Source organism: Otolemur garnettii, unplaced genomic scaffold (genome assembly GCF_000181295.1).
Source record: "Otolemur garnettii isolate 467f Iridium unplaced genomic scaffold, OtoGar3 scaffold00075, whole genome shotgun sequence".
NCBI lineage: Eukaryota > Metazoa > Chordata > Mammalia > Primates > Galagidae > Otolemur > Otolemur garnettii.
Window position 1 is genome coordinate 6,397,813 of NW_003852470.1, and position 15,093 is coordinate 6,412,905.

Sequence of the window (15,093 nt, forward strand, 5' to 3'; positions counted from 1 at the left end):
AGATCACCTATATTTCTTTCTAACAAGGGTACAAGTGAACTTTTCTAGAACTAGAATATAAATGTTTTGACACAATAACTATGCAAATGACATGAAATTTATGTGAACCAGCTTGATGAAAGTATTTCAAAATGTATATGAAAACACTACACTGTACCCCATGTTTGCATTAATGTATACAGCTATCATTTAATAAAAAAAAAAGTGCATTTGCACTAGAATGTTTATAGCGGCTCACAATTGCTGAGATGTGGAATTGACTCAAGTACCCATCAACTTAGGAAAGAGTTAATTAACTGTGGTGTATGTATGCCATGGACGACGATTCAGCCTTAAAAAGATGGAGACTTTGTATCTTTTGTATTAACCTGGATGGAGTTGAAGGACATTCTCCTTAAATGGATCACAAGAATGAAAAAGCAAGCGGCAAATGTACTTAATACTGATATGAAGCCAGTAGATGAACAACTGCACGCCCACACCAGAGAAAAGCACCGTGAAGTTCAGGTGGGAAGGGGGGGCTGGTGTGCTCGCACCTAATGGGCACAATGTGAGGGTGCGTGACACGCGTCCTGGGTGAACAACTCACCTACAGCGTAGACTTTGCCTAACAAACACCAACAATGCAACCTAATTGTCTGTACCCTCATATTAATCTGAAAAAAAAAGTTGGAAGAAGGAGAACCTGAAGACGATGATGCTGTCTAGAAGAAAACAGTTAAGAAGAGTTTTTAGGACACGAAAGAGCTAAAACACAGCATAGGATGCCCAACTGGAGCTGTTAACTTTGGGCAGTAAGAGCAGGATTGTGTCAGAGAAGTTACCCGGCCAGGCAGCTCACAGGGGGAGTGAATGGTGGTAGGTAGTGTTGCCTAGACAAGTATCATAGAAAATGCTTGGGGTTTTGCCTGTAAAAGGAAGATTAAAAACACTTTGCTTTTTAAATATGTTGAATTTGAGGTGGTGATGGTGATAAGACTTGGAAATTAATATTTCCAGTAGATATTATAATATAGACCAGGCTCAGGTGAAATGGCCAGATGGGAAAATACCGATTTGGCAGCATCAGCTTTAAAAATTAATGAGTTCTGTGGGGATCTGCAGGGGGAGAGAGGGAAGACGGCCGGGAGCCGAGACTTAGGGAATGCTCACAGGGAGAAGGCGAGGCCTGGTGAGAGGTGTGGAAGAAACCGTGCAGGTGTGTCTGTGCGGAAGGGGGTCAGCAGCCCTCGGAGGCAGCAGGGGTGCCAGAGCCTCCCGGGGCCGGAGCTGTGGGCTAGAGGCAGAGTGGCCTCTTCTTCATTGTTTTTTAATTCCATTAGTGTGTTTACCAGACAAGATGGGATAAACCACCTTCCATTCTTGATCTTTTGTTGTTAACTTTCAAAAATTGTTTGGGTATAAATTTTAATAATTAGTTCCATTGTCTGTCTATATCATTTCTTACAAAGTAACTTTGAAGAATTCTGATTCTCACCCCCACTCCCCAAAACTGTTGGAAGTGAGATAATGGGCTCGGCGCCCATAGCATAGTGGATAAGGAGCCAGCCACACACACTGAGGCTGTCAGATTCAAACCTGGCCTAGGCCAGCTAAACAACAATAACTACAACAAAAAAAAAATAGCCAGGCCTGGGCGGCACCTGTGGCTCAAAGGAGTAGGGTGGCAGCCCCATATGCCGGAGGTGTCGGGTTCACAACCCAGCCCTGGCCAAAAACAGCAAAAAAAAAAAAAAAAAAAAAAAGCTAGGCACTGTGGCCCATATCTGTAGTCCCAGCTCCTTGGGAGGCTGAGGCAAGAGAATCGCTTAAGCCCAAGAGTTTGAGGTTGCTGTGAGCTGTGACCCCATAGCACTCTACCGAGAGTGACATAGTGAGACTCTGTCTCAAAAGAAAAAGAAAAGAAATAGTGAGTAAAGGTATTTGAAATGCTGAGGGTTTGAGTTTTGGCATTAATTCTGCCGTGTATTGTCGGGCAACTTTAAAGAAAGCCTGCAACAAATTCTGTAGTTCAGTCTCATAGTTTGATCGATGGAATTCATATTAGCTTCCACTGACCAGCAAAGGGACGTAAAATATAAGCTAACGCTATAAGTGATTCTGCTCCCCACAGCTGGGAGGCACCGCAGGCATGGCAAGTTATGTTTACGGGTGGTGGGGACAACTTGTGCTCGGGGTATGAATCCATTTGAAGCATTTATGGGAAACTATAACTGGCTTTCTTTGAATTTCAAAATGACGCATAAAACATCTTTTCAGAATTTTAATTGTACCATAGTACTTGATTGCTTTTATTTCCAAATGGCTCTGTCCTCTGGGATGCCCAAGGCTTTGTATCCGTGGTGCCAGGAAAACTGTTGGTTTGTCATCATGCATCCAAATGATTGGGGCTTTTTTTTTTTTAGTTTATTTTTTTCATCGTAAAAGTAATATGTGCTGATGATAGAAAAATCAGAAATACATCCTAACGTAAAGAAGAAAAACATAATGAATTCATAGCCCCAACACTCAAAAAATCCTGGCAAGAACATTTTGGTATCTTTCTTTCCGGCGAGTAATTAACAAACTGAACTGCACTAAATGGTGTCCATGTACATTTCTGCATTCGTGATCTCATTTGCTCCTCTTTCCAGCCCTCTGTGGTGGAGGGTGGTCACAGCTTACAACCTCACAAGGAATCTGGGTATCAAGGCATGTGAGTGACTTGCTGAGGGTCACAGATAGTGTGGGTGGGTGCAGGGCGTGTCTGCCGACTCAGAATAATCTGGCTGCTTCCCCTGTACCAGTCTGCATCTTGGTAATGTAACCTGCCAGTGTGGTGCCTCCGTCTTAGGCTCTGAGAGCATTTGGGTTCTGTTTCAGTAGCAACATATCAATTTGTTTATGTGACAGTCCCTTGGTTTCACCTTCTTAAACCAAGTGGCAGGTCTGACCCTTGTAGCCAATGATGCAAAAATTAAGTTTCCATTTCAAGTTGTTGCTGTGTCTAGAGTCCCCTGGGCTGCCTGACAGGGCCTGTTGATTGCTCAAGGACCAGCTATTTCCCCACACCTCTGCCTTGTCATGTGCCAGGTCCCTGTCAGCGAGCGCTTGATGCTGCTAGCTGGCCTGCACCTGCTTCGTCTTTTCTTCCATCTGAACAAACAGCAATGTGGGAAGACGGGAATGGCCAGAGCTCCAGCGTGCTGAGACTCGGATCCCCTGGTGAAAACCAGCCGTCCGTGAGCCTTTGACACAAACCAAACTGTTCTGAATGCCATCGATTATTCTTGTAAGACTCAGATTAAATTTTAAAAATTATTAGTAGTAGACTTTATTTTCAAGGAAACTTTTATATTTACAGAAAAACTGCAAAGACAGTAAGACAGTTCCCAGATACCCCCAGTGCCTTGGCCCTGTTATCAGCGTCTTATCACATTAGTGTCGCACATTTGTTACTGGCAACAAGCCCACACGGAGGTTCTGTTTTAAATGCAGTAGTGTAGGCTTTACTCACATTTCCTTGGTTTTTACCTGACGCGTTTTTTCTGCTCCTCAGTCCTATCCAGGACACCACATTACCCTCAGCTCCTCTGGTCTGGGTCAGCACCTCACACTGTCCTTGGTTTCGATGACATTGGCAGTTCTGAGGAGGGCGAGTCAGGTTCGCGATGCCCCCCTTTGGGGATTTGCGTCGTGATCAGACTGGAGTCGTGGGTTTGGGGTAGGAATGTCGTAGCTGTCCAGTGGCATTCTCACCGCCTCATGTTGTGGGTACCCACCGGCCACGTGGCTCACCCCTGCTGACGCTGACCTCGGCTCACCGCCTCCGGCTGACGTAGGGCTTGCCAGCTTTCTCCCCTGCAAAATGCCTCTTTTCAGATGAACTTTTACTGCTGGTTTTTTTGAGGATTTCTGACCAATGTCATTTTAAAATTGCATCACTAATTTCCACTTAGGGAGAATGGAGGTAACATGACAGAATGACGTCATTGTTTGGTTGAGTGTGGAGGGTGACACTGAGGCAGGGAAGCATCTTTACCCTTCCTGGGAGCGTCAGCCCTGCGTGGCCGTGAAACCAGCAGCTGCTTCATCAGCCCCTCAGGTTCCCCTACGCCTGGGATGTTTGGGGCTCAGAGAGTGGCTGAGGCTTTGTCCCTGGTGACATTTGCAGCGCACAGTGGCTGCCTCCACTTTCTTTTTTTTTTTTTTTTTTTTGAGATATTGAAAAGAACATTTCCCTTAATCTGCTTTTGGCACCTCAGATTAATTCTCCTTTTAAAGTTCCTGTGTAGTTGCTGGTGATAATTTCCCGTTAAAGCCAAAACTCCAGATGTGAGGTTTACGTTTTCTCTTGACTAGCAGTCATCTCATCAGTTCGTTTTCCTGGTGACCCACTGGGTGGCTTAGGAGGATGTATCCACCTAAACCCCAGCACCTTCCAGTCACCCAGATGTGTAGTCATTGTCACACTGTGGTGTGGTCTAGTGACACAAACACTGCCTTGAAGTCCAGAAGCTCGGATTCTGGTATCCTAGACTGACTCAGGCCTTAGGCCTCAGGCCTCTGAAAGCCCTTTACGGCATCCACTAAGTTGAGCTTCCTCAGCCCAGGGAGGCTTATGAACAGGAAGACTGTGGTTTCCTTTTGTAGAGGGTGGACCTCAGTTGCAGACTTTGACAAAGGGCCATAAGCCATGGAGGTGGCGGGACTAGGACCCTGTCATCTTTGCTGGTTTTTAAATAACTTTGAGAGATTTCATTGCAAAGGCTACTGCCCACTTCCTTTCCACAAGCCTTAATCGGATCTGAAGATGACTAACTCAGATGAGGGGATGAGCCGAGCTGATCATCGCAGAAGATAGTTATGTCAGAAACCAGCACATCTGGTATGTGTTTTTGCCCTGAGGCTGAAACAAACTGGCCATTTTATCAAAATAGCAAGCAATGTGTCAGGTACCCAGTCTCAAAAAAGCTGAATGTCCTCCCTAGTATAAGCTACCCCATATTTCTTATTTAGGTAATTTGTTGATGTCCAAATATGTGTTATGGAAAATGAAATGTATGCAAACTATGTGTTTTATAAGGTCATATTTTTTCCCCGGTTTCTCAGGCTTGAATGAATACATCATCCAAGACCTGCTTTTATAATTTACCAATAAGATCACTCCATAAAGTACATTCTGATATCTCACAGCTGTGCATCATTTATTCTGCCTATCCATGCAGTAGAAATAAAAGTTTATTTGCACCGTCTAAAAGAAATACCAGTGTATAAACACATGAGCAAAGCTCGTAAGAAACAGCCTTCTGACTATCGATACTGCTAAGGGGCTATTGTGTAACCAACTAAAAAGCAGAGAGATGGCTCATTATCCATGCACACGGATAATAAAGGCTGTTCTCAGCAAACAGTGCAGTTACTCAATTTCTTAAAAAGGTTGCCCAGCGTTCTACGAGTGCTGCTGTAGTCTGCCTCTAAATTCTCTTCAGAGTGTTTAGAAAGTAAGTCTTTCAGAGGAAAACATTTTAACCAAAAAGGCGCCTTTTGTATTAAGATGTTGGAATATGCAGATGAAAAGGAGGGAGATGTTTGGTGATTAAAACATTGTGCCTCCAGGACGCCAAACGACCGTGTCTTTCTCTGCCACCCTGAAGAGGAGGAAATAATACAGAGGACTGAGGATGGTCTTTACGTGTGCTTTGTGTGCCCCCAGCCTGACTGTCAACACGGAGGCCCCACCGGTGCCTCCCTCACATCCCCAAAGCCAAGGTGCTGAGTTTCTGCCTCTTGTGGACCCCTCGGTCAGGGCCACACGTCCCTGGTCTGACCGCAGACTCCCCTTTCCTGTGCCATCTCCTTCCTGAGACGTACAGCTTGTCTAGGGAATTCCGGAACGTGGAAGACTTTTCCTCCAAGTATCAGAGGCCTGGGTGAAAATCTTCCAGGCCTTTCGGTAATGTGGCCAGAGTACCCATGGAAGCCATCCAGTCCTCCTGAGTGCTGAGGCTGGTGGTGAGTGACACAGGCCTCCAGTTTGAGAACACTTCCCTCTGTCCAATTTAACAAGGCTGTTGGACAACTGGGTTTGTAATTTAACAGTTTAACTCAGAACTGCCAGGGCTGTCTTATAACTAAACCAGTTTGTTTATGTGGATGGTATTTTAAAAATGCTTGCAGTCACTTTTTGACAGCTTGAACTGACTTTCCAAAGATTACAATGATGGGCATGGTAGCTCCTGGCATGAGAGTGGTTTTCAGTAGTTGAGGAGCAAGTTCATGTGGATCTCCAGTTTTCACTCTGTAATTGCAGGTATTTTAAAGCTGCCTTATTCCAATTCAAATACATGCATGCTCTCTCGTAAGTTCTGTTAATTGCTGTGTAGTCTGGCTCTGCAGGAACCATATGGCTGGATCAGAACTCATTGTTTCTGTACATTCCAACCTATGAATCCCACGGGTCCTCAGCAGGAGACCCAGGTCTTGGCAAAGCCTAGAGAATAACGCTGTGAACACCAGCTAGTGCAGGGCGCCCTTTGCCCATTGCGTGTGTGATCCCCCAGGGCCCGCCAGGCTCTGCCTCACTGTGCGGAGAGGAACCCAGCATGCAGTGGCCTTCTGTGGCTGTCTGTGCAGCTGGAATGTTCTCACCTGTAGGTCTCCCTCAGCTCGTGGGTTTTCCATCTCCCCCTCCCAGAAAAGAACTTCGCGGGCAACTCTATCATCATTCTGTTTTCTTTATTTTAAGTTTTAGAATAATGTCTAATTTGCAGGCAGATGACAAGTTTGGCAGGGAGGCTTCCTCATCCTGCCTGCTCCGTAGCCCTGTCTCTCTCTGAAACTTTCTTACTTGCTTGTGTCCTAAGAGAAGAATGTTGGTCATGGGGGTGTCTTATCTGCACCCCCTTCTCAGATGCACGGGACAGAGAGGGCTGGGCCTTCCAGAGTTGAGGGTCCTGGCAATGTAGACAGAGGGGGCTCTAGGTGACATTAGGGGGTACTGGCCTGGAGCAGGAAAAATGGGCTTTTGCAATAGAAGCCACCAGAGCTTGTGCCATCTATGAGAGGGCACATCACGGGGCTGACGGGTATTTGGTGAGTGAGCGAGCCAGTGAACAGACAGTGGGCAAACAGCTAGACCTGCAGCTGCTGCGTGGTGGCAGTAGTGCCGATGCTGGCTGAGCCTGCTCCAGGCCCTGCCACGCTGCCTCTGAGCACAGGGAGGGTGTGGACTCAGCCTCGGGAGGAGGTTCATTCAGCAAGGTCTCTGTGCTGCCAGAGCTTGCTCCCCAGAAGCCAGGAGAAGGACCTCTGCTGCCTGCCATTCAGATGGCTGATCCTTTCCACCTCTGGCTGGCCCTCTGCTGATGTCCAGAGGTGTCACCTCCTGGAGCTAAGCCCCTGGCACTGCTTGCACCCTCATCTCTTAAACACAGGTTCACCCCTGAAGACAGCTCGTCGTCCCCTGAAGACCACATGTCCTCTCATCTCTCAGCCTGTGCTCATGGTCCCCTCACCTTCCTCCCTATAAGGCCAAGGGAACCAGCTCACCCCGCTGCCACCTGACTGTCAGCTCATCCCTGCTTTTCATTCCCTCAGCCCTCCACCATTGGGAGTTTCAAATGCTTTGTTATCAGCTTGAGAATTTTTCAAAGAGACCATGTCAGATGGTTGAAACTCTGAGTAGTGATCTTTTTGTAACCTGACTGTAACTGCAGACTTCCACAATGAGAAGGATAAAGTGGTGTGGATTTAAAAGTATTTGGGGAACTGTAAAATGTCTAGGATTAAAATTTCAATACCATTTGTGCCCAATAAATGTGAACTCTTTAGTAACTTAAAACTGTGCTATGATGACTCAGGTCTGAAAATTATGAGTCCTGGTTGAAGAAATGGGAATAACATGTGAGACTATCTGGCCCATCCTTTACCTTGAGGGATGTACTGTGGTCGTGCAGAATAGCAGGAGCATGACCTCATAGGAGAGCGGCCCGAGAAATTACCGTATTTGTTAAGAAAGTGATACACTCTCCAGAAGAGAAAAATGTTACACTTTCCATTAGGACTGTTTATGGAAATGGGGGCAAAATTGAACCTGTGTCGGTATATTAACTGGTTCAACAGACAGGACCCTAAGAAACAAGATCATATAATAGTTTATTGAATGACTTGATTTCTTTTCTTTTTCTTTTCTTCCTTTCTTTTTTATTTTTTTCCACAACCAGTCTAGTCAGTCTGAACTGGAAAATTAATTTTGTCTATAGAGTCACTTACGAAAGCGTATAAAATTAGACTCTGTAAGTACAGAGAGGAGAATTGGCATTGTGTTTGACAGATTTGTTGGGACTTAAATAAATGGATTTAGTCTTAATACAGCTAAAGCCTTGAGACTTTTAACAGAGAGTGAATCTTGAGTAAAACATTAATTCATCATTTCAAAAAGTTACTGTTTGTACATTTTTGTTACTTCTGGAAGGACTGAATTACATTCCTTAACTGTGATAATGAGCTGGGATGTGTTAATATGCCTTGACGGGAAAAAAAAACAACTTATATTTTCTGTAAGTACCAAATTTTAATGGTTAAACGGACAGAGAATTCATCAGTTTCAACATTTATCATGATTCAATGGATTATACCCTTTCCCTGGGCTTTTTCAACTTCCAAATACTTACACTGTGTCATTTATACGATAAGCTTCTGATGCCAAACTTGTCCTAACGAGAATGAAAACTAGGCTGTTTCCTTTTGATTCAGGGGTGAGCTCGTGGGACCAGGAAGGATCCTATGAAGTCGCCAGTGCTTCTCTTCTGAATGGAGACCTCTGGATTCCAATGAAGAGCAGTAACTTCAAGGTCAGATATTTTTTTTCTTCTCTCAGCTTTGAGAATGCTGAATCTTGAAAATCACATAACTGCCTTGATACTCTTTCACTCAAGTTTTATCTTTACCCATTTGAATGCTAACTCTATAGAATGAAAGCTTTATTTTTAGGAGGACAAAATGCAACCCAGTTTTGATGAGGCAGTTCTGATGAGCACCCTAGAGCATTATTTGTGTCTAATAAAAGTTATTTTCAGGCCGGGTATAGTAGCTCATATGTGTAATCCCAGCACTCTGGGAGGCTGAGGCAAGAAAATCATTTGATTTCAGGAGATAGAGACCCGCCTAAGCAAGAATGAAAGCCTGTTTCTACTAAAAATAGAAAAAAAATAGCAGACCTAGTGGTAGTCCCAGTTACTCAGGAGGCTGAGGCAGGTGGATCTCTTGAGCCTGAGAGTTTGAGGTTGCTGTGAGCTGAGACAACCGCTGTCTCAAAAAAATAAAAGGTATTTTTCACACAAATACCAAGCATTACAATCCCAGACATAAAACTTCCATTTTCACTGCATGATTGATATTTTTCTATATTCATGTCTGTTTAATCAATATTTTGGGGGGTTTGCATTGGTTATTAGTAGGAACGTATTTGTGCAACTTAAAAAAATTTTCTGATGAGTTTTCATGCAATCTAAACTTTGTTTACTTTAACACGTTTGATTTGAGCCATTTATGATATGAAAAAGAATAATATACAGTCATTAAAATAATAGTGATTACATTTAATAATGTGGTGAGTTTTAGCTGCCAAATGACATGACTTTCTTAAATTTCAGAACTTGTAGGAACAGTTGGAAAGTGATAAAATCTATAGAAATGTGAGCTCTTTGGAGAGATCACACAGATGGCTTTGTCCTTGTGCTATATGGAACTATTTTTAGATCATTTTGCATAATAGAAAACAGATTTTTTTTTTTTTTTTTGAAGAGCAGTTTAGATTGTGCAAATCCCCGGCAGCTTCTCAGAATGACGGCAGTGGGCCACCTTTGTGTGGGTAATGATAAGATGATTTACATCTAAGGAGCTTGTCCTTGAAACTGAGCATGAGCAAAGGTGGGTGGTTTGATTAAATGCGCTAAATGCCGCATCTGCACTTTTTAAGACACTTCTGTTTCCTGGAGATGGCTGCAGACCAAATATACGAAGCAGAAGTCCGACATGGCGGGTGCTGGTGTTACTTCCTAGGAGAAAAACTGAAGATAGGAAAAAAAGTTTCATCATGCTCTTTATCAGCAAAACCAGAAAAAAATGTGACATCTATCACAGGAAAAGGGGATACTGTTTTATAAAGAAAGTCTATTTGAATTATTTAGAGACACTAATAATACAAAAATAGGAACCAGTTCTTAGATGGTAGAACTCACCGTGGAAACTTTCCCTGGGGATACAGTTGCCAGATTTAGCAAATAAAACTATAGAATGCCTCGCTAAATTTGATTCTGGATAACCAATGAAAAGTTTTAGTGTAAGTATGTCCCATGCTGTATTTGGGACATACCTGTACTACAAAGAAAATCCATTGTTTATCTGAAATGCAAATTTAACTGGGTATCCTATCTTGTATCTGGCAGGTCTCCCTGGGGGGAGTCATAGCAGGGAGCCGAGAGTGGCGGTCTGGCCCCTGGTGGGCACCATTTGTGCACTGGTTTCTAACCTGACTCCAGCTTCCCTTTCCTGCCTGCCAGCCATCTGGCAGCTGTCTCCAGGAGCCTCAAGGAGGAGTCGGCTTTTCTGTTGCTGACTGAGCTTCTGACCTGATTCCTGAGGCTAGAAAGCACCGTCTTTCTAACACTAGGAAAAGCCATCATCGTTTGGTAGCTGTTCTACCTCCCCTGGGATTCTCCTTCCAGGATTAGAACCATGTGGGAGGCAGGCACAGATCTGCTGCCCTCACACAGCTCCTGGGGACTGTGTCACGTGAAAGGGAACAGGGACCCCGGTGAGTTGGGACCCACATTTCACTGTAGTGCCACAAGGCTCATTTTGTTGTCGTTGTAGTTGTCATTGTTGTTTGGCGGCCCAGGCTGGATTCAAACCCGCCAGCTCCAGTGTATGTGGCTGGCACCTTAGTCACTTAAGCTACAAATGCTGAGCCACAAGGCTCATTTTTAACATGTCCTCTGGCAGCAGGATGCAGCTGTATAATTACCCATGTCCTCGCATTTGGTGGGTAGCCCTGCATTGAAAGGGGGTCCATGTCAATGTCTGTTATATGTGCTGGAACTCTCCATGGGGCAGCGTGAGTGTGTGGGAATAGGGAATCTGGCTGGTGGAGTGTCTGTGTGTCTGTCATTATTATCAGTAACAGCCAAGATTTTTATTTATTTCTATTATTCGAGACAGAGTCTTACTCTCTTGTCCAAGCTAGAGTGCCATGGCATCATCATAGCTCATAGCAACCTCAAACTCTGGACTGAAGCAGTCCTCCTGCCTCAGCCTCCCAAGTAGCTGGGACTACAGGCACATGCCACAATGTTGAGCTAACTTTTCTATTTTTAGTAGAGAAGGGGTCTCGCTGTTGTGCAGACTGGTCTTAATCGCCAGAACTCAAGCCATCCTCCCTCCTCAGCCTGCCAGAGTGCTGGGATTGCAGGCATGAGCTACCATGCCCAGCCCCAAAGCCGAGATTTTAATCTTAAACTGCATCGACACAGTGTATTTACCAGTATACAAAGCATCTCCTGTTAGTAAGTACTTTTGCAGGACACGTGTGTTTGTGGCGCCTCTCAGTACAAACTCTTAGATTTACTTCCTGCCCCTCTGCTCTAATCAGCCAGTTTTTAGCCAAGTGCCCAGCCATACCAGGTGCCAGGTGCCAGGTGCACAGTCAGTAAAGAAGGCAGATAGTTCACGCCCTCCACAGCTTGCATTCCAGTGAGAGAAACACAGTTGAAATAAATTCAGGTGGTGATAAGTGTTAAGAAAGAAATAGCAACGTATTCGAGGGGCTAACAGGGGACATGTCATTTGATGGGTTGACCAGGAAAGCGCTTTCCAAGAGATGATATCAAAGCTTTTCAATAAGTTTCAAAGAGCCAGCACGGGGGCAGTGAGTATAGGCCAGGCTGGTATGTGAGGAGCAGGAAGGAGTCGGCGTGTCTGCAGCGTGGCGGATGAGACAGACAGACTTGGGGTGACAGGGCAGCAGCAGGGGCCAAGATTCACCCACACACTCCTACCACAAGTGAACTTGCTGTGGAAAGAGCATCCCACAGGAAACAGACACATTCCGAGAAGATACCCCCTGGCCGCCTCTCTCTGATGAGTAAATATTCCCATCTTAGGTGACTTACCAAATCATAATGTGAACTTTTTTGTAATTATTCTTCCCCAGAAGTGACATGGACAGTATTTATAACCATGAAAAGCATTTGTTTATTTACTCAGAAACACCTAACCCTTAAACATCATTTCCACTTGGCCTGCCATCCCATGTCCAGTACGTGGAACTGGAAGTATGGGCAGGCAGTTTCAGGTTGAGAATGCCACAAGAATCTCAGGACTTAGGTGGTGACAGAGAGATGGGGGACCTGGGATTCCAAGTCCTGCCCTTTCTGGCTTTCCTCCAGATAACTTTCCAGAATGTTTTCCCGAAACCAAACTAACTCATCACAAATCCTCTTGAAACCCTCAGATGTATCCCTCATGTCCACAGCATGAAGCAAACTCCAGCTTGGTGTAAGAAGCACATCTAGATGAGCTCACCACTAACCACCACCCCATCCTTGGATTCAGGGTTCTGACTTCCAACGCCAGTGTAAACTTTCCATCATGTGATACTGTGTGGCCATCCTGTGACCCTCAGACAGAGCTGACCGCTCTCCACATCAGGCTTTGTCCTGAAGTATTTTGTGTTAAAAGGCAGTAACAAGTTCCTGGGAACATAATCATTCACTCCCAAACATTTATTAAATGCCCCTCATTGCTTGGTGCTAGAGTGACATCTCTGCCCTGATGGGTGGGCAGGAAAGGAATCTCTCTGGAGGGGACATCTGAGGATGACCTAAATGCCATGATGGGTGAGCCAGCCACACAGGTCTGGGGAAGAGCATCTGTGCAGAGGGAACAGCAAATGGAAGCTGGAACAGAAGGGTAGAGGGGAGTGTGCAGAGAGGTCAACAGAGACCAGATGGGGGAGAACTGTAGGGCCAAGGCACCCTGGGGCCTGGACCCAGGCAGTGTGGGTGAGTTTTAACAGAGAGCTCTGACAGCTGTGCCAAGATCAAGCAAGCATGGGGCCCAGAATGGAGAACAGGAGAGAGCGGAGAGACTACAGCAACCATCCAGAAATGAGAGGGAGGCAGTTCAAACTGGGCAGGGGTGAGGAGCTGTGAGATTGGACTTGCCAGTGGGGTTAGAACAGTAACGATAATCCCTGGGGTTTGGCTCTGGGTACATAAGGAGGGGCTACCATCATGAACACCCCAAGGAACAAGGACCCCTGTTTAATGTGCGGTTCAACGTATCACTGGCATACTTGCACACCAGTCTGGCTGCCTGTCAGAATCACCCAGAAACTTTTATTAGTGAGTGTTTAGCCTCCCGTCACTGTAAGTTAATTGAATGGGTTTGTGGAGGGCCCAGGCACCCTATGATTTTGAGAAGCACAGGAGCTTTAGTGCCATTGTGGATGCTGACGCTGTAGGCAGCACGTGTGCTGGTCGCCTGGGTTCAGTGGGCGTAGACAGAGGTGCTGTCAGCTTCTCTCTCTCCCCATTGGATGGGGTGTTAATATGTCCTTTCCAAATCAAGAATCGAATCGTCACTGCCACTGATAGTATTGGGTAAGCACAGAGGGACAGGAGACCACGTGACCTTGTGCATGTTGGGGAGCTGCGGCTTAGTGTCTGTCTTCCTGCTGTCCCCTGGGACGCGGGGACACGGTCGTCTGTTTCCCCTTCCTTGTATGGTCTTAGCAAGAATGAGATGAAACCATGGCTCTGAGCTACATCAGAAACTTGCCACTGCTGCACAAGTGTAAGCTGATATTGAAAGTTTAAAGTGTCTTATGGACCAAGCTCCAATTTCATATCGCAAAAAAGAAACAAAAACCCAGCCTTGGAACTGGGGAAGACACGTGAAAATGTGACTGATTATGAAATGACCTCAGTTATGCTCAGCCTTTGACTATCCAGGAAATTTCCAATTTCCAGATTTGCTGCATGAGAATGAAGTTATAGAAATAGTATGTGAAATGGAAAATAAAAGGCAAACCAATCAGAACGTGAAACCCACGCTTCCCGGAGCGAGCGTGCGGCAGGCCTCGGATGCGGTATCAGGTAGCCGCTAATTAGAAGGGCAGAGTCCTCCCGCTCCACGCGTTTCCATTCACTTTCTTTCCACAGCTGCAGAGACAGCCTTGCTCTTCCGCCCGCAGCCATTCCTTTCCTCCATTCATGACCACACTTCCCAGAGGGGGGACCCGAGCACCCCCAACTCCTCCCACCCCTTGTCCAGCTCTGTCCCAACACTACATCAAAACGGCCTGTGCCAAGGTTGGAGCTGGAGCCCCGGTTTCCAAAGCCGCCTCACCTCCCTCTTTATCTCACTTGACACTGCTTCACACTCCTTCGAAATTCTTTCTTTTGGCTCCTGAGACCCTGCTCCCTCGTTTTTCCCTCATATTTTACTTTTTGCTTTTTTGGAGACAAAGTCAGTCTCATTCTGTTGCCCTGGCTTAAGTGTCGTGGCGTCACAGCTCATAGCAACCTCTCCTGGGCTCAAGTGATCCTCCTGCCTCAGTCTCCTGAGTAGCTGGGACTACTAGCATGCCACAATACCTGGCTAATTTTTCTGGGTTTGTTGTTGTTGTTGTTGTTTATTTGTTTTCTTAGTATAGATGAGGTCTCACTTTTAGGCTGGTCTTCAACTCCTGAGCTCAAGCGATCCTCCTGCCTCAGCCTCCTGGCGTGCTGGGGTCAGGAGTATGAGCCTCATCCCCGCTGAGGCTCAGTCATCAACTTCCAAAGAATTAAGGCCCCTCCAGCTAAAAGTTCCCAATTACCTCAGATTCCCTGTGCCCTGAGGTGGCCACGGCCCCCACTTAGTTTAATAGTTCTGAAGGGTAAGGTTGTCTTCTCCCTTCTCCACTGTAAAGTTGGGCATGTCTGTCCACTCTCTAGCCTGGCGCTCCTGACCTGTGTTCCTTCCCGTGGCCCCACTGCTGCCTCAGTCCTCTGCTCCAGCCCCTTCTGAAAGTGGAGGCAGTTGATCTGTCTAGAACACAAGTAGAGC

At 45.8% G+C, this 15,093-nt stretch overlaps 1 protein-coding gene across 1 annotated transcript in view; it reads left to right on the forward strand.

Annotated features, from left to right (window-relative positions):
- Positions 1–8,705: 8,705 nt before the first annotated feature.
- The window catches only part of ADAM12 (ADAM metallopeptidase domain 12), a 275,334-nt gene continuing 268,946 nt past the window's right edge, over positions 8,706–15,093 (forward strand). The window contains exon 1 of the mRNA XM_023515635.1: positions 8,706–8,834. Coding sequence (XP_023371403.1) covers positions 8,706–8,834 — 129 coding nt within the window. The remainder of the gene's footprint in view (positions 8,835–15,093) is intronic.